This window comes from Protopterus annectens, chromosome 10.part0, assembly GCF_019279795.1.
Source record: "Protopterus annectens isolate FY-2018-M chromosome 10.part0, PAN1.0, whole genome shotgun sequence".
NCBI classification, from domain to species: Eukaryota; Metazoa; Chordata; order Ceratodontiformes; family Protopteridae; genus Protopterus; species Protopterus annectens.
The window spans coordinates 1579672326-1579695535 of record NC_056744.1 but is presented as its reverse complement, the minus strand read 5'-3'; the positions used below and the strand labels follow the sequence as shown (position 1 = coordinate 1579695535).

The 23210-nt window shown below is 42.7% G+C and overlaps 1 protein-coding gene across 1 annotated transcript in view; it reads right to left on the bottom strand.

Annotated features, from left to right (window-relative positions):
- The window catches only part of SETD1A (SET domain containing 1A, histone lysine methyltransferase), a 1410167-nt gene that overhangs the window by 775697 nt on the left and 611260 nt on the right, over positions 1–23210 (bottom strand). The window contains exon 6 of the mRNA XM_044086230.1: positions 17120–17207. Within this exon, the coding sequence (XP_043942165.1) occupies positions 17120–17207 (88 nt within the window). The remainder of the gene's footprint in view (positions 1–17119; positions 17208–23210) is intronic.

Here is a 23210-nt window from a genome sequence, read left to right as displayed (position 1 = left end):
CACAAATCACTCCTGACACTCTTCTCCACCCATTCCACCCTGCCTGTACTCTCTTCTTCACCTCTCTTCCACATTCACCATTACTCTGAACTGTTGATCCCAAGTACTTAAACTCGTCCAACTTTACCACCTCTACTCCCTGCATCCTCACCAATCCTCTACCCTCCCTCTCATTTACACACATATATTCTGTCTTAGCCCTGCTGACCTTCATTCCTCTGCTCTCTAGAGCATATCTCCACCTCTCCAGAGTCTCCTCAACCTGATTCCTACTCTCACTACAGATCACAATGTCATCTGCAAACATCATAGTCCAAGGAGCCTCCTGTCTGATCTCATCTGTCAACCTGTCCATCACCACTGCAAATAAGAAAGGACTCGGAGCTGATCCTTGATGTAATCCCACCTTCACCTTAAACGGATCTGTCACTCCCACTGCAGTCCTCACCACTGTCACACTACCCTCGTACATATCCTGTACCACTCTTACGTACTTCTCTGCCACTCCCGACTTCCTCATACAATACCACAACTCTTCTCTAGGCACCCTGTCATATGCTTTCTCCAAGTCTACAAAGACACAATGCAACTCCTTCTGACCTTCTCTGTATTTCTCCAACAACACTCTCAGAGCAAACATTGCATCTGTAGTGCTCTTTCCTGGCATGAAACCATACTGCTGATCACTAATCATCACCTTCCTTCTTAACCTTGCTTCCACTACTCTTTCCCATAACTTCAAGCTGTGACTAATCAGTTTTATCCCTCTGTAGTTACTGCAGCTTTGCACATCACCCTTATTCTTAAAGATAGGTACCAAAACACTTTTTCCCCACTCCTCAGGCATCCTCTGACTTTCCAAAATTTCATTAAACAATCTAGTTAGAAATTCCACTGCCATTTCTCCTAAGCACCTCCATGCTTCCATTGGTAAGTCATCTGGGCCAACAGCCTTTCCATTCTTCATCCTCTTCATAACTGCCCTTACTTCCTCCTTGCTAATCTGTTTCACTTACTGATTCACTATCCCCACATCATCCAACCTTCTCTCGCTCTCATTCTCTTCATTCATCAGCCTCTCAAAATACTCTTTCCATCTACTCAACACACTCTCCTCTCTTGTGAGTACCTTTCCCTCACTATCCTTTATCACCCTTACTTGCTGCACATCTTTCCCAGCTCTGTCCCTCTGTCTAGCTAATCGGTACAGGTCCTTTTCTCCCTCTTTAGTGTCCAATCTCTCATACAACTCTCCATATGCCTTATCCTTAGCTTTCGCCACCTCTCTCTTTGCCATGCGCCTCATCTCCTTATACTCATGTCTACTTTCTTCATCTCTTTGACAATCCCACTTCTTCTTCTTCAGCCTCTTCCTCTGTATACTCTCCTGTACTTCCTCATTCCACCACCAGGTCTCCTTGTCCTCCTTCCTCTGTCCAGATGTCACACCAAGCACCTTTCTAGCAGTCACCCTTACTAGTTCTGCTGTAGTTACCCAGCTATTCGGTAACTCTCCACTGCCTCCCAGTGCCTGTCTTAACTCTTCCCTAAACTCCACTTCACAATCACCCTTTTTTAACTTCCACCATTTAATCCTTGGCACAGCTTTCACACTCCTCCTCTTCTTGATCACCAACGTCATTCTACATACCACCATTCTATGCTGCTTAACTACACTTTCCCCTGCCACCACTTTACAGTCTCCAATCTCCTTCAGACTGGCCCTCCTACATAGGATATAATCCACCTGTGAGCATCTTCCTCCACTCTTGTACGTCACCCTATGCTCCTCCCTCTTCTTAAAATACGTATTCACCACAGCCATGTCCATCCTTTTCGCAAAATCCACAATCATCTGACCTTCTGCATTCCTCTCCTTAACATCATACCTACCCATCACTTCCTCATCCCCTCTGTTCACTTCACCGACAAGCCCATTAAAGTCCGCTCCAATCACTAGTCTCTCACCCTTGGGTATACTCACCACAACTTCATCCAACTCGCTCCAAAACTTCTCTTTCTCATCCATCGCACACCCAACTTGTGGAGCATATGCACTAACAACATTCATCATTACACCATCAATTTCGAGCTTCATAAACATCACTCTGTCAGACACTCTCTTCACGTCTAAAACACTCTTGGCATATTGTTCCTTTAGTATAACCCCTACCCCATTTCTCCTGCCATCCACACCATGATAAAACAATTTGAACCCGTTTCCTAAACACCTGGCCTTACTTCCCTTCCATCTGGTCTCTTGCACACACAATATATCAACCTTCCTTCTCTCCATCATATCAGCTAGCTCTCTTCCTATACCAGTCATACTGCCAACAGTCAAAGTTCCTACCCTCACTGCTACACTCCTAACCTTCCTCCTATCTTCCTGCCTTCGGGCATGCCTTCGCCCTCCTCTTCTCCTTCGGCCAACAGTAGCCCAATTTCCGCCAGCACCCTGTTGGCCAACAGTACTGGTGGCGGTCGTTGTTAACACTCCTAAGCTTTAAATAATCAATAAAATTAAGAAAAATGGAAGTTCTTTTTTCCCCAAATGGAACTTCTGTTCAGCAAAGGAAAACACAAGCAGATTGTCGATCATCAAAAGCATCAGAGGAACATACTTTTCAGCAGCAGTAAAGCTCTGAAGGCCTTCACACCCAAATGCGTTTTTTAGTCAGCTCAGCTCAAGCTGCTTTACTGTCTGTGTGTGTGGAAGGTGTCTTGATGCTCTAGAAGCTGGCCAGCCATTACACGCTTGGCAGGATATAACCCATATAGCTAAAACTATCACAGCAGTGATCAATATGATGAACATATACGACATAATGAGATATCCTTGTCTTCCACCTACTCCTCAGGACTGTGATGCTCTTTAAAAGCTCATGCCCTTAAAATCATCTGCTCTATTATATGATGTCATTGCATATGCTGCTGCTTTTTATTCACCTCAGATATTACCATCAACATTATGCTCACTGCATCCATCATCCCCAGCATTTAAATGCAAGCTGATCAAACACCCTTCTACTGCTTCTCTCCAATACAGAACGACATTATCAACTAATTCATCATTTGCACCAAAATCATATTAGGAAAATAAAACCCCACTTCCAATTTCCAGGATTTCAAATGCATTATTTTTCAGAGTACTCCTTTCATTCTTCTCCATTACTTCTCTCCTCTGAATGCCAGCACCAGTCCTTCAGTACCTCATGACATCTGAAAGAAGTAGGGGGGTTACTACATGATTCTGGACAAATTTCCCCTAGTCAATATAAGGACCACCTTACGTCTCCCCTGAAAAATAATCATAGGCCTAGCGAGTCCATCCCAGTCAACAAAGCATCAGTATTACCACTGCTAAATGTCAAGACAAGGTGAAAGTTTTCATGTATTCAAAAACAGCATCTCTCTTGGTCACCAGTTCTTCCACCTGCAAATGCAAAAATGTTGAAAAAGGTCGTCCCCACCCTAGGGGCATCACACACTGTGATAAAAATAAATCAATGGAAGGTTTCATAAGATTGAGATAAAACATAGAACAATTAAAACAGCCTTGATAAATGTCCCATCTCCATGCACAATGATGATAGCAGTTTTCAGTACTTTCACATAAACCCATGCCTTTTCATACAAGGTGTGACACCCAAGCCCTGGCCCTGGCCCAGTAATCAAGGAGCCTCAATCCTCCCCACTAACACCACTGAGGGGCGTCCACATTGGGAAGGATAACAAATACACACACAGTGAAGTACAATTTCCCTTAAGAGCACAGAGAGATCACAGTCAATCTGTGGCTTGTTTCTCCCTTTCTCCCCAGACCCTCAAAAAGACTCCCCACTGGCACAGCTATAGAGTGGAGTCCTTAGCCAGGGTTCCAAGCCAAGTCCTCCCAGCAATCCTTCTGTCCAACCAGTGCTTCGTGTCCCTGCCCAAGTAGATGACACACACACACACACACACACACACACACACACACACACACACACACACACACACTTTTGAGATAAGATTTATATACAAAGACACAGACACTCCTGTGGAAGGCTGGCACAGGTTCACTAGGTATGCCCCTTCTACCCAGGCTATAAGGTAGTAATCCACTGCCACCATAACCCCTAATATCTGCTACTAAAAAGGCCCTTACCAAAGGGTGTCCAATTATTACTGTGCAACATTATTATCCAGTTAGTGTGACCAGAACTTTTAAGGCTTATTGGAGTGGCTTTGTACAGTATCACTATATACATGCAATATACTCTAGAGCTTAAATTATCTCTAAACAAAATAGCCACAGTCGAAACGTTTAAAAATATTTAATAATAAATAATAAAAACACAAGACAATACTTCTTACTACACAATGCTAGTCTAGAGTTCAGACATCACAAGAAAATACTTAAAATAATAATGTAGAATAGTTCTGACTAACCTATAGAAAACAGCTAGACTAAACTTACTATTTTCTTTTTCCTAAGAGCAATCACAGTTCTAAATAAACTTACATAGAGAGCAAAAGCAGAGTACTGGTGAGTTTTGTCAGGTTTAGACGAAATCCAAAATTCTCTCTCTCAGTCTTTTAAATTGTAATACATCACTAGGCTAACAGAAACTCAGAGTTTAACATATCTTTGATCTTGCACTTGGTCAGGAAACCACAGCAATTAAAGACAATATATATGTAAAAATCTAGTAATTAACTCTGGTCTCAAAACAATAGAAAGAATCTGCTGGTCCAGACATCACGGCTCCGAGTTTGAGATCAGTCGTACAATGCTTGACTTATCGGCTTTCTTCCAGCAGAGTCCACTGTTAAATTTTTAACATTCAACATTTAACACAATTTTCTTACATTTAAAAGAACAAGCCTGTGGCTTATAATAATATTTACAAATGACAGAATATCTACGAAATTCTACCTAGCCAGGCTAGCAGCCCTCGCACAAGGCACTGATCAACATGAGTTAAATCTGGTGGCATGCTATATGCAATCTGGAGTTTCTACAGCCTTCCTCTTATCTTTGTTCAAGACCAAACAGAGTCAATAAATAAGATAAAATTTGCACTTTCTGACACAAGCATACCTTTCAACTACATGAATCAGTGCAAAATGTACAGCCTAGGCTGAAACACAACTCTGGAGCCCAAAGATTACTAAGACAACCTAATTACCAAACTCCTCAACTAACCCTGTTCTAAAGATATGCTTGAGTATTTTAAGACGGAAAGCAAATAAAACATTTAGACTCTGTTGGGTACCAGGCAGCCTCCATTTTTAAAGGACTGAACTAAAATATTATCACATCATAACAAAGGGAATAATTTTTCCCAAGCATTCACAGATTAAACTGATTTCTGAAAACTCTGACTAGTTTTTTCTTGACTTCTAAAGTTTCAAAATAAAGTACAGTTGTGCAAAATCTTGCCATAACAGTAGATATCCTACTTTCTATTGCTGCAGTATTCTTTATATCTAGGGAAATCCTGCCGAGGGCAGCATAACATCTGGCCACCATACCAAAGCCTTTACACCCTCCCGCCTTTGTACATCAAACACGTGTCCCATGGGCAAGGCATAAGATACATATGTGGCATACAGACACCTAACCTTCAGAACAAGTGCTCCAAGAGAACTACAGCAACTCTGGGGGGAAAATATGCCCATTCCAGGAAGGGAACTAAAAGGAGATATCAATGTCAGAAGAAACCCCTCAGCTAGCAGAAAGGCAAAGGAAAAAAAAAGGGGGGGGGGGTCAGGAGGGATGGACCAGATACTGCAACAGTGAGAAGTCAGACATCTACCATCACAGTAAGATCTTACACAACTGTACTATGGCCTTCCTTATTACTGTTGCAGTATTCTTTACTCTTGGGGCAGTACAAAAGCTACTGAAAAGTATGACACGAGGAAGGCAGAGACAAACTCTCCACAAACATATGAAGGATAGCCCTGGCAAATCCTGCCCTGGCCCTGGAAATGACATTCAACTTGCAATGTTTGGTAAAAGTGTGAACAAAAAACAAGTAGCAGCTTCCAGGATGGATCTAGTATCCAGACCCTTGAAAAAAGCACCAGAAGAGGCAAATGCCCCAGCACAATGAGCACAAACAGAAAAAGAATGCTGTTTGCCATGAAAAGAACAACAAAAGGAAATGGCCTTAGAGCTACAGAAGGAGATGGTTTGCTTAGACGCTGCTCAACCCATCTTCATGGAATGAAGGAAACAAAATGTTAATCAGATTTTCTGACAGCTCAAATATTACTTGGATACAACAAAAGGTATCTATGTAAATCTAAGGTGTGTAGTAACTTCTTACTAGCAGATTGTGGGGAAGGAAAAAAGGCGGGAAGATAAATAGACTGATTCAAGGACAAATTAACCACCTTGGGCATAAATGAAGGAATCATGCGAAGAGATACCCTGTCTTTGTGAAAAAATTGAAAAGTAGAAACCACCATGAGGGCTTGAAGTTCAGAAACTGTACTGGCAGAAATAAGAGCCACTTAATAAAACAGTCTTTCCAAGTACAATGCTGCAGGAAAGAGGAAAAGGCAGGCTCAACAGGGGACTAAGTTAATTTTTCAAGAACAAAATTAAGGTCTCAAGAAAGAGGAATGCCTTTAAGGAATTGTTCGACTTCAAAATTAGAAGTCAAAGATGGATTCAAAGGCAGGTAAGACAGAATCAGCTGATAAATGATCTTTGGCAGAAGAATAATCCAAATAAGTATTCAGCAATTCATGCACAAGAAAGGAATGTAGGAACCCCCACAGAAAAAAAAAGATCCTGGTCATGGTCAGACACCAAATAGAAAATCTCTTCCATTTAACCACATAGGATTTTCTAGTACTGGGTTTTCTTGCTTCTTGCAAAACCTGAAGCAAATCCTCAGAAAAGTGGTACCTAAAAGGAATCAAAACCCTATCACGCAAAGGATCAGATGAAGTGGGGATAAATAAGGGTGAATGAGACCCCTTGTATTGTGTGAGAAGATCAATCCTATGAGGTAGCTTGTGATGACTGCATCTGGCCAGATGAAAGAGAAGGGGAAACCAGTGTAGTCTAGGCACAAAGGGAGCCATCAGCAGGATTTTGAGTGCGTCCCATACAACTTTGTGCAAAACCCTGGGGAGCAAATGAAAAATGGAACAGGCAGATTCGGACATCCCCTTCCAACAGGAAGGCATGCCAACTACTTTCCAAGCCAGTAGACTTGCAAATCTGGAACAACACTGAGAAAGTTGTCTGTTCAGAGAAGAGGTAAAAAGATACACTTGAGGAATACTTCACATATGGATAATGTCTAGAAGCACCTGTCTATGAAGCATCCTTCAGAAGGATGCATCCTGGATCTACTTAATATAGTCTGCCACTAGATTCTGCTCTGAAGGGATGTACACTGCCTACAAAAATGAGTGTTGGTTGATGACAAAATCCCAAGTCTGAAAAGGCCAGCCTACAAAGAAGATAAGATTGTTTCCCCCACTTGTTGACGTACCACATGACTGTGGTATTGTCTGTAAAAACCTTTAGAAGACATGGAACCCAAAAAGAGAGTGAAAAGGCAACAGCTAGGATTACAATCCTCATCTCATTGTTACTGATCTGGTCTGACATCAGCTGATGGGACCAGAGACCCTGAATTTTCAGACTGTTGGAAGAAGCTACCCAACCGTGATCGGAAGCATCCATGTACAGCTCGAGTAGGAACAGGAACCATAAAAGGTGTTTTACTGTGAGTTCTGGAAAAACATCCAATTTTATATAAGATTCCTGGATGATATATTTATCTTGTGGAAAAGTAAACAGGAAGATATTGTATGTTTTATCAAGTATCTAAGTAATTCCAGTAATTTTCTAGTGTTCACACACCAATGGGATCCATATAGTATCAGTTATTTGGACACCACCATTTCCCATGTACAGAGGGGATTTAAATCTAATATTTACAGAAAGGACACTTTCTGTAATTCTTACTTATATTTCACCAGCTGTCATCCTATAGTTCAAAAGAAAATGATCATCACAGGGCAGGTTATATGGGTGGCATGCATGACTTCCCATTCAGATGATCTACGGGTGGAGTTTGACAAACTGAAAATCATGTTTAGTGAGAGAGGATACCCAGGGCACACTGGTGGATGGCATTATGCATGAGTTATTTATGTAATGGGGAAACGGGTACAAACCACTTCTTGGAGGGAATGTTCGCGTTAACTCAGACATTGTGGGGGACATGAATCGCAAGAAATTTGATAGAGCATGTATTCTACAGTATAACAATATGACAGGAAAAATCAAGGAAATTTTGAAGAAAAACTGGAATATTTTTAGAATATATCCTGAAATTGATAAGGCTGTAGTTAATGGACCTACATTTACCCATAAGACAGGGAGTAACATCAAAAGGCTACTGGAAAATAAGGTAATGGACAAAACAAAAAGGACACCAATGCACTGTTTAAACACACCATTAGTTGTGAGAATTTCACTAAATTTAGATTTGGAATCATTGAACAGGTGACTCCAAATCCAAGAAGGGGGATTGGAAAAACATTTTGAATAAAAGAGAGGTACTGTGGCAACTTAGATTAGCTGCCATGTTTCCTCCAGGCTTGAATGAGTCCATTACCATCACACTGACACTAAAGGAGAAACCAGACAGAGGCTAGACATATATTTTTTGTTACATGTTTCATAGAATCAAAATGTTGTATATTCATATACCTTTATCAGAACGAAGGGCATACAAACAGAAAACAGAAAAATATTTTGTGTTTTTTAACTTTATATTTGTATTCATTATTTGACTGGTATTTTAAAGTATACATATGCATTTACATACACTTCACGAGAACATCAGGGGTTAAAACTTTTGAGTTTTTCCTTCTAATTAAAAAGGAATTCTTATTGGTCTATAGGGGATAACAAGATGAATGAAGTGCTATTTAAATGTTAGACAGATGTTTTACTTTGCATTCTGATGAAGTCCCTTCTGCTGAGAGGAAAGCCCTCAATATTTATTCTAGATTACACGTGGGTTTTACACCACATGGACTCTCGTTATTACTACATTTTCCTGGTTCAGTTAACCATAAAAGGCTGGCGGGACTTAGGAAGATCTTATGAAATCCAGCAGCATAGTGAGACTCAGTAAAAGGATTGGAAACTCCAGAAGGTGGCAGCATTGGAGTAAGAGCGCCTTGCGATACCACTAAAAGTTCCTCATGTGAACTTTGGCAAAATGAACCATGGGAATGGTGGATGCCATGAACCCCAAAGCTCAGAGAAATTCCCCTGCAGGGAGAATTGGAAAAAAGAGACTGAAAATAAGTTGTCAAGGCAAGGACCTCAAGAGGTAGAAAAGAAGCAACAGTGGATGGTCTGAATCCTGCAACCTAAAAACACTTGGTTATGAGAGAGAGCCATCGCTAACACTGAGATTGAGAGTAAATCCCACACTGCAGAACAGAAGCATAGTGAAGTGTACATTCTGAAGCAGGAGCAGTTGACAAGCAGCTTGAATAAAAACGTTGTCCAGATAAGGAAATATTTGTATTCCCTGAAGTCTGCAAAAAAAATACCACTGAGGCCAGACATTTGGTAAATACCCTTGGAACTATAAAAGGGTCAAAAGGCAAAGTAGAGAGCTGATAGTGAGAGGGGGGAAAAAAAAAAACAGAAAAAGCAAATACTTCCTAAAAAAAAAAAAACAGGATGAATAGGAATATGAAAGTAAGAGTCCTTCAAATCTAGGGAGACCACAAAAGGCTGGGAAAGCAAAAGAGGGAAGAGAGTTTGAACAGACAACATCCTGAAAGAAGGAACCTTCAGAAAAATGTTGCAATAAAATAGAGGGGAAAGAGGAATTTGGCCGAGAGGTAGGGGTGGCTGGATGTCAGACAAAGGCAGATTTATCAGGAAGAGGGGTTTTAACCCCCTCAAACTCTGAGTGGGTTTATCCAGGAAGATCTGCTTAGAAAGACTTTTACCTCTAGCACGCTGTCTATGGTCAAAAGAAGGCTTTGAAGACTAGTTCCTCTAGAACATAGGTATAGGAGAAAGAAAATTTGTTTGAGGTCCTGCATAACCCTATCCTTATCCCGCAAGGGTTTAAACAATTCTACAGCAGCAGTGCCAAAAAGAGTCTAGCTCCAGTTAGCCAAGGGAGAATCTAAACGTTTGGCTTTAACGTCATCAGGTAAAGCCTGCAGCAGCAACCGGGAGTATCTTCTCATAACAGAACCAGAAGCAGATGCCCTAGAGGGAGGATCAGCTTCATCATAACTGCATTTAATGGAATGGTGGACTCTCTGAGAGGCACAGCTCCGTAAAGGGAGAGAAATGTCTTACTGTCTGAATCAGGCAAGTCAGAAACTCCCAACTCCCAGCCAAGAAAGAAGAGACAGGACACATCTAGTCCTGTGGATCTGATAATTAATGGTCCTAAAAGTCAAAGTAGCAGAAGTATATGCTTTCCCCCCATACCTCTCCATAGCACAGCTGTCCTTGTCAAAAGGTAGAAACTTGGAAAAGACAGGCAGTTTCGATGGCTTAGCTGTGGACACAGAAACCCCAGTAGGATCAGATGACAGGCTTTTACACAAATATTTATGAACCTCAAGGTACTTTATAAAATCTGCCTGGCTTCGTAGTCGCTGGAAGTTGAATGTCAAGAACCCGAGATGCTGCTGTGTAAGTGTTCAACAAGGCACCTAAAGACCGGACTGACTGCAGATGGTCTGGATGAATCCATTTGCAAAAGCTCATAGAACAACTTTTAAACATCTTATACCTGTGAACAGTCCCCCTCCATCATATGAATCACTTTATCCCCAAAGGATAATTCCTCAAAGGGGACAAAGAATCCTCTTCATCAATCCCAAACGCCAAAGGAGAGTACATTTGAGAGGAATACACTAAGGATGCTTCACCAGAGTCCAACTCCTAAACAGAAGAAGCAGAATCCCTTTTTCTGTAAGATGGAGTGGATGATCAAGGGGCAGCAGCCATAGGGACATACAAACCCATGTGGTGGTTTCAAAGCCATAAGGGCATTAAACAGCACTTCAGTAAAGTCTTGTCAGTCTTTGAAGGACCATTAGCTAAAGCAGCCACATGTCTGGTTTTCAATTTTTTTTTTTTTTTTTACAGGAACAGCTGTCTTAACAAATCTAGGAGGGTCAGATTTTTTCTGGATTCAATGAGGGTACCAAGCGCCTCTTCCCTAACTAAAATTTGAGAAATTCTCCTAGATCCTTTAGATGTAATCAGCTGTGGTTCCCTTTCAACATCTGTACCAGATGTATGCAAAGCCTCACAGGATGTGCAAGTAAGGCAGTTCCATGTCGTCCCCCAAATGGGCCGCTGCAGAGAGAACTGGCATCATCACAGGCCACGGTCTGAGATCTTCATCCAATCTGAGAGATGTCCAGTGGAGGCTGGACAGCAGCAGATTCAATATGTATTCTTTTAGCTTTCTTCTTAAGAGGCAGCTGAACTTCGGGGTAGGCGGTTTCAGCCATAGTACCTTGGGTTCATAGGTTCATACTAGGCTATCTGCCCTAGGGCATTTATAAGCCTAGCCAGAATGTGTTTGGCTTTCGCCGCCCATTTTAAATTTATTTTGCTATGCCCTTTTTCGAGGTTAGTATACTGTGCCTCTGTCTAACAGTGACACAGAAGTGATACCCGGGGTAAACCTACGATCTCCCATCCACTCAAGATTCCTCTTGAAGAGAGTCAGTGAGGGACTCTGCCTAACCTGGACTGGGATTTTATTCCAGAGTGAAGGGAGCCTCTGGGTTATGAATCTGTAGACAAATCGAGGGGGAAGACAAACAACTGCAGAGTCTTAGGTTCATAGGTTGGTACTAGGCTATCGGCCCTAGGGCCTATACAATCCTAGCCATAACAATTCCCTGGCTAGTTCTTCCCACAATATTTACTTCCCCTGGACCCGTCTAGCAGGGCGTTTGACGTGATCCCTGGGGTGAATTTCCTATTTCCCATCCAATCATCAAGGTTCCTTTTGAAGAGGGCCAAAGAGGCTCTCTCTGCTTGACATGTATGGGAAGTCTATTCCAGAGTCTGGGGAGTCTCTGGGTCAAGAACTTATCCCTCCAACATATTTTGTTCATTGTGATGACAAGGTTTAGATCCCTGGAGCGTGTGGCTCTGAGGGATTGCGATTTCTTTAAGTGTAGCATGTCCAACAGCTCTGGGTTTGACATGGCCTTGTATGTTAAGCAGAGACTGCCTTTGAGTAGACAACATGCAACAGAGTATAGCTGGAGTTTTTTTTTAGACGGCCAGCATAGGGCATCTGCTTTAGGCCTGTGATTCTTTTAGTGAGGTATTTCTGCGACCTTTCCAGTTGTTGCAGATGTCTTGTGAGGTACAAACGGGGCGTGGTATTCTATAATGGGTCTAATGAGGGAGGAGTACAGTGGGGCAATGACCTCCTTTTTTCAGGATGAAAAGCCCTTAGTGATAAGGTGTGCCACATAGAATGATTTCCTGACTGTTGTGGTGATGTGGTTATCGAAGGTGAGACCACTGTCCACCTGTGTCCCAAAGTCTCATCACACTTTTGGTGTTTAGTTTACTGCCACCTATGTGGTAATTCACAGGTACATGTTTTTTCCCAAAGGGGATAACTATGCATTTCTTGGCATTGAGCTTGAGCCCATGGCTCTGGCACCAAGCATCTGTTTCTGTAAGGCCCTTTTGTAGAATATCCACATTATTTGGGGATTCAATAATGGCTCCCAGTTTGCAGTTATCTGCAAACTTTGTTAGGCAGAGTCCCTTAGTGTTGGCCTGTACTTCAGAGAAGTAGATGCCAAACAAGAGCGTTACTAGGACTGAACCCCGAAGTACTCCAATTGTCACTGGTCTGCAGTTGGATTTGGAATCGGCTACTTTTACAGTGTGGGTTCTGTCATTAAGCCAGTTGGCAACCCATCAAGTGATGTAGGGATTAATGCGCAGCTTTTAGTAAGTTTATCTATGATTCCAAAGTGGGGGATGTTGTCAAAGCTCTTGGCGAGGTCCAGATAGGCTGTGTGGACTGCCTTACCCTCGTCCACAGCTCTGGAGACTCAATCAGGTTCAGGAGACAAGATCGGCCCTTCACGAACCCAAACTGGGTGGAGTCCAGTGTTTAAAGGTTGCCAATGTCTTTGTTTATAAATTCCATGGTAATACGTTCCATGGCCTTGCAGATCAGGCTTGTTAGACTGATCAGGATCTAAGGTAGATCCCCCCCTTGTGGAGTGGGATAACTATAGCAATGCGCCACTCAGTGGGCACGAAGCCTGAGGTGAGGCTATGATTAAACATGACACTTAAGTGAGGTGCCAGTTCATTTTGTAGTTCATGTAGTACACAGCCCGGGATGTCGTCTGGTTGCATGGATGCTGTATTCTTAGGTTTGGAGGGTGTTTTTTACCTGTGTGTTCATTACCGGAATTTGGCAATTTTTCAGCATTGAGATGGGCCCTTTAAGGGGTGAGAGGGGGGTGAAGTTAGCACTGAATCGATCTGCCAGGATATTGGCAATATCCTTGGGATCAGTATATTTAATGACATTTTATGTGATGTTTATAAAGGATCATAAAAATGCTAGGATCGGTGTTATTAAGGTGCAACACAAGTTATTTTAAAGTAGTGGTTGTCTTAAGTAGGGGTCGACATATCATTATTTGTTTATGTCCTCATTCTATTGCTTATATATTTGCAATACAGTATTGATTTGTATATGTTTCGGTGTTGGAGTGAACCGCATTTAAGCAATTTGCTAACTAATCTAATTAGGCTTAATTGTTTGCCTAATGTATACTTGTATATAAGGATAGTGAGTACCGTTGTATTTTTTTTTTTTTTTATGTCTGAAGAAGGAGAGACACTGCGCTCTCCGAAAGCGTTTGCTAATAAAATCGGTTCCTTTTGGGATTGCAGTTTCCAGCTCATTTTGTTTGTTTTTTTACTGTGGTTTGTTTTTCACTTGATTTGTGGTATTTAATGACATTCTGTTGTAGCTCAGAGCAGATCTGAGCAGTGCCATTTAGATTCTTGACACAGCTATAGAATGCCTTGTGGTGGTCTTTGGAATCTTTGGTAATTTTATTTTCGTAACTAGCTTTGGAGAATTTTATGAGGGATCTCAGCTTCTTACTGAGGCTGGTAAGGGATTTTTTTTGCATCCTGGGATTTTCCTCTTTTCTGCAACAGTTTCTTCCTTTTGTTGTAAAGTTTGTTTATGGCAGGGGATCACCAGATTGGCTTCCTTTTTTTCAATGAGAGTGTCTTGGTTCTATTTGGGCTGGCACAATTCATGCATGAGTGGATGTGCTCGTACAGTGCCTTAGTGTAGGATTCAGCACTCAAAATTTCAGTTCTCATCTGCATGGGTGACATGAAGTTTGTCACTTCTGACTTGAGTAGCATGAAGACGGCTTTGGAGAAGTTTTTTTACGGAGGTTTCCTTACTGGGGGGTGGGGGAGGGATGTGGATGTCAAGGGTGATTAGCTTATGGTCAGACCTGACCAACAATGGGGTGACCATAGGTGTGGAGCATTGATTTCTCATGTTGGTAATGACCAGGTCTAGGATATTGGAGCCCCTGGTGGGACTATGAATTAGTTGATCCAGGGTATTGGAATTTATGAATTCCAAGAACCAGTGGGCAAAGGTGTTGATACACAAATAGTTTTCCCAGTTAATGGTAGGGTAGTTGAAATCACCCAGTTTTAGGGTGTTTGGTTGTATCTTAATATTTTCCAGTAAGTTTAGAAAGGTGTAGTGAGAATCTTGGGGCATGGTGGGGGATCTGTAGCAAGCTACAATTTGGATTGCAGTCTTACCTAGTGTTAGTTGCACCTGGAGAATTTCAGACGCATTGTGTTGGGCAACTAGCATGGTGTTGTGAATATCCTTGGTGAATATGGACACTCCTCCACCTTTAGTGCTTCGGTCCTGGTTTAGTGGTCGAAAAGTGTGATATGAGTTTTAACCTGGTATTGCAGGGGTGCTCTCTGGAGCCTTGAACCAGGTTTCAGTTACTGCACAAATATCAATATTCTCCATTTTAAGGAGTGCCTCGAGAGAGTGCATTTTGAGGTTTAGACTTCTAGCATTGAGTAGCATTACCTTCAGATTTTGCATGCTTGTACATGTTACGGTCAAAAGCTTGACAGTTTTCACAATGAGTACGGTTGTGCATAGCATCCAAACAAAAAACACACTTTTTTTGCGTCTGCCTTTATGAGGGAATCTGCCTCCCACACTCACATTTCCCCCTTCATGGCATGAAAGCAAACTATTAGGAGGAAAAGAAAAAGGAAGGGACTACAATGGGGCATTTATGTTAGGCTCAGTAGAAGAACCAGCTCAGCGAATACCATACAGTCTGAATTCAGAAGTAGCATTCAGACTGGCAGCAAAGAAGTTCTGAGGATTAGGAATCCATACATCACATATTTACCTTACACCTTGCAAATTGGACATATGTCTGAATGATGCTGGGAAGGTGTAAAGGCTTTGGTATGCTGGTCAGAAGTTAGGCTATCCTCTGCAGGATAGCCACAAGTATAAAAATACTGCAGCAATAAGGAAGGGAATATCTTGCTACAGTCAGATAGATACTCTTTTGCCTTTTACAGAATAAACTTGTCAGCAAGCATTAAATCCTTAATAAACATTTTTAAAAACTTTAATAAAAAAATCACTTAAGGCATAAACACACATACATTAATAGAAAAAAAACATTAACATTCTTATTTACATACATTATGTATTGCAAATAATTTTTCTTTCACTTTAACAACGGTCATTCACCCCAGCATTACATAAACTGCTCAGGTATTGCCTTCCCTCAAACCTCACTCTTCCTCCTGATTATTCTATCCTCAGTAAACCTTGGGCATCTATACTGACGGATCCAGACACTGGTTCTACGTCAGCATCAGTGTAGTACAATCTTTCAAACTTAATACATAATTCAAGAACTGAAATAACTTTGGCTGCATCTTAACTTTCTCCACCCCCAATGTAACCCACTTTCAAGAGACTTTTGCATTCCTTACAAACTGAACTGCTTTGTACCTCCAACACTGCTCATTTAGACTTTTCATTAAGTTCCCCTCTGTTCTTATCATATACCTTCCAGTCTCCAGAAATGATCCAACTATCCACCTTTCTAAAATTCGATCTAGTAATTAACTGCTGATACTTGTTACCATACCAACAACATCTGTCATCAATCAAGATGCATGACCAATAGCTTTCAGCTTTCTCACAGCGCCAAAACTTTTCAACTATTCATTCAATAGCTATAGTATACCAAACGTAGGCTGCGTAAACCCCAAATATATTGCACTCCAGTGTGTTGAGCCTCCATGCTTTCATCAAAACTTGGATAGCTGAAACTTCAAATGGACGAAACAAAACAGCTGAAGTCCCAGCTCAATAAAAATGATTAAAAGCATATTTTTTGTGAAAGGTCAAGCCCCCATACACACCAAACCAGATTTTATCAAAATACAGTTAAACCCCATGGTCACAATCATTACGAGGGGGGACTCAAAACAGTCAGTCATACTTATTACAAAAAAACAAAAATGAAACAGCAATACTTTTCAAATGAAAATGTCACTAGGGAGCTCCAAATTAGGGAATAAAATAAATATGGGCTAGAATGTTTACACCAAACCAACTGTAAGTAAACCAACCAGCCTACCACCATTAACTTCAGAACTAGCTGGGACTTTTGCAATGCTAACTAGTGTTGACGCTGGTTCATTTGCACAATAGTAAGCAAGCTAGCACATAATTTTTCAGTTTTGGTACACATTTGATCTTATTTCTCTATCTCCCCCAGCATGATTAAATCTATGAGAGGGTTCTTAATTTTACTAAGTAGTAAAACTCTCATACATCAATAGGAAACCAGCCATCAACGGGATATAAAATGAGCATTTCCAGCCCACTACAACCAGCTTCCTAAAACTTTCATTAATGTAGATGGCAAATATCTCCTGGATTTTTAAGTGTCCATACATATGCAATAGGGCTAATCACAGAAGAAATGCTTTGAACTCAATGAAACTTACCGTACTCATCTTCCTCAGCTGGAGTTGAAGGACGTGGACGTTTCTGTTCATTCTCCTCAGACATTTCTGATGGTTCTTTCCGTTTTACCTGAAGTGCCAACCAAAGTATAAAAAACAAATTACTCATGTAAAGGAGAAAAACTGAACCTAGGTGACCAGCAACAATGGAAAATTGGTGGCGGCAACAGCTAAGTAACATTCAGATAAGTCTCTAATCCAATTTAAAAACAGGGCCAGGACTTACCTGTGCAAAAGTAATTCCTAAACACAACGACAAAAAAGTACAGTTGTGTATACTTATCATAAATGTAGATGTTAGAGTGTATTCACTGTTGCAGTCATCAAACTTGGGTTATCTGCTTGCAGGTAGCTCTCACTCTGCCCAAATACCACAGACTTAGTACTTCTGCGTCGGTCGCTGTCGCTCTACGACTGACGTCAGGTCATCAGGGGTATAAAAACAGGCAGCTGATGCAATTACATCAGTTTTTCTTGCCCCAAATAGGGAGCTAAGTTATGGTGGGGAAAACACTACCAGTAGAAAGTAAATACCAATACCCCTGAAAGGGGTGAGTAACAGATAGAGAGGGGAGAGAGAGACAAGGGGAATGGGAGGGGAACCAGGACTGCAACAGTGAATACGCCAACATCTACATTTATGGTAAGTGTACACAACTATACTATATTATTTGTGTATCACTGTTGCAGTCATCACACTTGGGTTGATTCCCAAAGCTGATGAAAGGGTGGAGGCAGTCAAGAAGAGTTGGGGCTGGCTAGTATGCCCCGCAGGACTGCTGTTGCAAAACCTGCCCTGGATTTTGGAAAAGGTAGGTAGGTGGTAATGCTTGGTGAAGGTGTGTACAGAATTCCAGGTAGCAGCTTCCAGGATGTCCCTGGTAGGGACTCCCCTGAGAAATGCTGTAGAGGTAGACGTTGCCCTAGTGGAATGTGTTCTGAACCCCTGAGGGGTTGGTTTCCCATGGTGCTTGTAGCAGAAATGGATGCAGTGTGCTATCCATTTGGAAACGGTTTGTTTTGAAATGGCCTTGCCCTCTGCCCCTGGTGCAAAGCTGACAAGTAACTGGTCAGATTTTCTGAAGGGCTTAGTCCTATCAAGGTAGACTCTGAGCTGTCTGTGCACGTCCAAGGAGTGCAGGATCCTTTCTTTCCCCTTTATTTTGAGGATTAGGGAAGAATGTTGGCAAATGAATAGATTGGTTGACAGCCACACTGGACATCACTTAGGCATAAAGGAAGGGTTAGTCCTGAGGGAAACCCTGTCAGCATGGAAAATAATGAAGGGACCCACAGCCATAAGTGCTTGTAGCTCAGACACTCTTCTAGCTGAAGTGATGGCCAGAAGCAAGGCTGTTTTCCAAGAGAGGAATTTTAACTCTGCTGACGCTGCAGGTTCAAATGAGGGTAGCGTGAGCTTTCCCAGTACAAAGTTAAGGTCCCAAGCAGGGGTGGGTGCTCTCCTTGGTGGCCTTAAGTTGTTTGCCCCTCTCAGGAACTTGATTAGAGGGTGAGAGAAGAGAGGTGGCTCAGTGTTGTAATGAGCCAAAATGGCAGCGACATGGATCTTAATGGAGGAGAAGGAAAGGCCTCTGTAGAGTACGTTGGCTAGGTAATCCAGGATGAGAGGTAAGGAGGGCAGTACTGTGTCCTCTCCTCTCGACCGAGTTCAGGAACAATACCGTTTCCACTTATCAGCATAGGATTTCCTTGTACTGGGTCTTCTGGTTTCAAGAATGATGTCCAGAACCTGGTTGCTTAGGCTGGTCAATGGGGGAGAATTTAAGAAATAAGCCAGGCTGCAAGATTCATGGTTTGCAGTTGTGGATGCAAGATCTTTCCCCCCTGCTGAGTGAGGAGGGTTGGGATCTGGGGTAGGTGCCAGGGTGACACCGGTGACCGGCTGAGCAGTAGTGGGTACCAGTGCTGGCATGGCCAGTCCGGGGCAATCAGGATTGCCCCTGGTCTGTCCTGTCTTATCCAGAGTAATATTCTTGAGAGAAAAGGCAGAGGGGGGAATGCATAGACTGAGAGGTTTTCCCACTGGAAGGATAGGGCATCCACTTTCCAGGCCCTGCTGTGAGGTGTTTTGGTGCAGAATTTGCGGAGCTGGTGAGTGCAGGGGGAGGCAAATAGGTCCACCTCTGGGCTCCCCCATTTCTGGATTAGAATTCTGAAGGTGCTGTGGGTCTAACTACCACTCGTGTGGGTCTAGGAGATTTCTGCTTAAGTCGTCTGCCAGAGAGTTTTGTTTGCCTGGCAGGAATTGAGTTTGCAGATGAATCTGCATATCCAAGGTCGTGTTCCACAGCGCCATGGCTAGCCTGCAGAGTGGGTTCCTCCCTGCTTGTTGATGTACCACATAACTGTGGTGTTGTCTGGTTTTATTAGCAGGGGGTTCTGGTGAGAATAGGGACCTGAAAGCTGTCAGAGCGTGAACAGCTAGCATCTCTTTTTGGTTGATGTGCAGATGAGTTTGACTTGGGCTTCAGTGGCCCTGAATGCACTTGTCATCCAGGTATGCCCCCCAGGCATAGTCTGATGCATCTGTGGTTAGGGTCTGAGCGGAGTGTGCTGCTGTCCACCAAAGAAACTCTATCCTTAGACAAGGCATGATAAGTATGACGGTTTCCAGGTCCTGAGAATGTTGGCACCAAAGACTTTTTAAGTACCACTTAAGTTTCCTCATATGCAGTCTGGCATATGGAATTAGGATGCAAGAGGCCATGAACCCCAGGGCCTGTAGGATTTTCCTTGCGGATAGCTGGGTTTTGGTGGCCACTTGAGCGAAGTAGCCTGTCAGGCTTGTTTTTCTGGAGTAAAGAATGCCATCTGGGGATGCTGTGTCCAAGCTTGCTCCAAGGAATATAATCTTTTGACTGGGGACTAGTTTTGATTTCTTTTTATTGATAGTGTACCCCAGGGAGGTTAGAAGGTTCTTTACAAATGTCAGGTGCTGCAACAGCTGTTCCTGACTGTCTGCCTGAATCAGGCAATCATCCAAGTATAGGTAAATTTGAATTTTCTTCTGTCTGCAGTAAGCAATGGCTAGAGGCCAAGCATTTTGTGAATACTCTGGAAGCAATGGATAAGCCAAAGGGATGTGCAGAGAACTGATAATGCATAGATCCTGCCCTGAAACATAGGTATTTCCTGCATGAGTCCCTGATAGGGATGTGCAGATAAGTTTCTTTTAGGTCTAGTGTAGCTAACCAGGCATCTTTCGACAGCATAGGAAGAAGCTGCAGAAGGGTGAGCATTTTGAATTTTGTTACCACCAAGAAGGTGTTTATAGTGGAAAAATCTAGGATTGGGCACCAAGTGCCCTCTTTTCTGGGTACCAGGAAAAGTCTGGAATAGAACCCTTGACCTATCTGTTCTGCCGGAACAGGTTGAATTGCCCTTATGGAGAGCAGGGACTGAACTTGGTTTTGTGCCTCTGCCCACTGGTTTGGAAGAAGGTCTAGGAACCCTTTGGGGTTGGCAGTGAGTGGAAGTACAATCTATAACCCTGGGATACAATGTTGAGGATCCAACAGTCTTTGGTGATGGAGGTCCAGTTTTTTGCATGATGGGCAAGTTTTCCTCCTAGGGCCATGAGCATTTGGGCACAGGTGAGGTGTGGTATAGAGAAGTCCTTGTGAATTCTTTCCGTTAGGGGGTGGCTTAGCACTCCCTGTTTTTGAAGTGGAGGCACTCCATTGCTTAGATCTCAGCATACCCTGAGACTGAAATCTGCGGGGTCTGTTTCCCCTGGGTCTAGTTTGAGATGGCCTTGAGGGGGCTGGAAAGGACCAATTGTTTTGAGTGGCAATGCCTACTGAATCTAGGAGGCTGTACTTGAAAGAAACTGTCTGCATAGATTTAGCCTTTTTTTCCACCTTTTTTAGAACCTCTTCTGCTTTGGTGCCAAACAGATTGTCCTTGTTCAAAGGGGCAATTTGATTTGACAGTCAGGCAAGGTCTGCTCCTTAAGCCAAGCATACCTTCTCAGTAAAGAACCAGTGATTGCTGCCATGCAAGATGCGTCTAGGGCATCAAAACTACACTGCAAAGTATGTTTGCTGACTTGGCTTGCAGAATGAATAAACTCTTGTAATTCTTTATTTTCTGCACAGTCTGTAAAGGTAGATAATTTTTGCTTAATAAGTTCTATAATATGTTGCTGGTATTTTAGCATGTGAAAAGTACAGTTGCGTACACTTACCATAAATGTAGATGTTAGAGTGCATTCATTGTTGCACTCACCACTTTTGGGTTATCTGCTTGCAGTAGCCCTCAGTCGGCCTGATTAACAAAGTCTTGGGTCCTGCGTCGGTTGCTACCCCTTCTTCCATGACGTCAGGTAGTCAGGGGTATAAAACATGCAGCCGACGCCATTACATCAGTTTTTCTTGCCCCAGATGTCAGGTGCCCCCTTAATGGGAAGCAATTAAATCTATAAATATACAAGGTTATAACTCCAACAAAAAAGCAAATACACCAAAAAGATTTTGAAGACAGAAAAGGAAAGTAGAGGTATATCCAAAAAAAGAAGGGGGCTGGAGGGAGGGTAACGAGGACTGCAAAAGTGAATACACTCAAAACATCTACATTTATGGTAAGTGTCCACAACTGTACTATGTTCTTTGTGTTTCACTGTTGCAGTCATCCCTTTTGGGTAGATTTCCAAAGCTAAGGATGGGAAGAGGAAGTTATATAGAATTAGGACCAGCTAAAAGGTCCTGCAAGACTGCAGTGGCCAAGCCAGCTCTGGATTTAGAGAAAATTGGCAGATGGTAATGCATGGTGAAAGTATGTACAGAACTCCAGGTAGCAGCTTCTAGGAAGTCCCTGGTAGGGACGCCTCTGAGAAAGGCTGTAGAGGTAGATGCAGCCCTGGTAGAGTGGGGTCTGATCCCCTGTGGGATAGGTTTTCCATGGTGTTTGTAGCAAATGAATGCAGTGGCCTATCCATTTGGAAATGGTTTGCTTTGAAATAACCTTCCCCTCTGACCCCGCAGCAAATGCCATCAGCAGTTGATCAGATTTCCTTTGAGGTTTAGTTCTGTCCAAGTAGAATCTAAGTTGTCTGTGCACATCTAAGGAGTGCAGAATCCATTCCCCTTTGTTCAGTGGATTAGGAAAGAAGGTTGGCAAATGTATGGACTGATTAAGGGCCACACTGGATACCACCTTGGGCATGAAGGAGGGATTGGTCCTGAGAGACACCCTGTCCGCATGAAAGATGATGAAAGGCTCCACTGCCATGAGGGCCTGTAATTCAGATACCTTTCTTGCTGAAGTGATTGCTAAAAGGAAAGCTGTTTTCCAAGAAAGGAATTTTAAGTCCACTGTGGCAGCTGGCTTGAAAGGAGGAAGGGTGAGCTTTTCCAATACTAAGTTGAAGTTCCAGGCTGGAGTTGGACCTCTCCTAGGTGGTCGCAGATTGTTTGCCCCTCTGAGGAACTGCTTAAGCAGTGGAGGAAAGAAGAGGGGTGGGTTCTGTGTTATAATGAGCTGAGATGGGGGGAGCATGAATTTTGGAGGAGAAAGGCAGGCCCTTATGAAGCATCTCAGTTAAGTATTGTAAAATCTGAAGTCAATTGGGCACTGTTGTGCTCATCTCTTGAGACTGGTTCCAGGCACAGAATCTTTTCCATTTTTCAGCATTAAGACTTTCTGGTACTAGGCCTCCTTGCCTCTAAAATGATATCCATCACTGGTTTACTGAGGGATGGTAAAGGAGAAATTATGTAATTAGCCAGGCTGCTAGATTCAGTGTTTGAAGTTGAGGATGCAGAATTTGGTTCTCCTGCTGAGACAATAGATTGCCATGGGGCCCACAGTGACAGACTGCGCAAGAGGGGGTACCAGTCTTGGCGTGGTCAGTCTGGTGCAATCAAAATCGTCCTTGGTTTGTCTTGTTTGATCTTTAGTAGTACTTTGGAGAGCAGAGCAGAGGAGGAATAGCATAAACGGATAGGTTTTTCCAGCTGAAGGACAGACCATCCACTTTCCAAGCTGGTTTGTGGGGAGTCCTTCTACAGAATTTGTCCAGCTGATAGTTTTGGGGGGAGGCAAACAGGTCTAT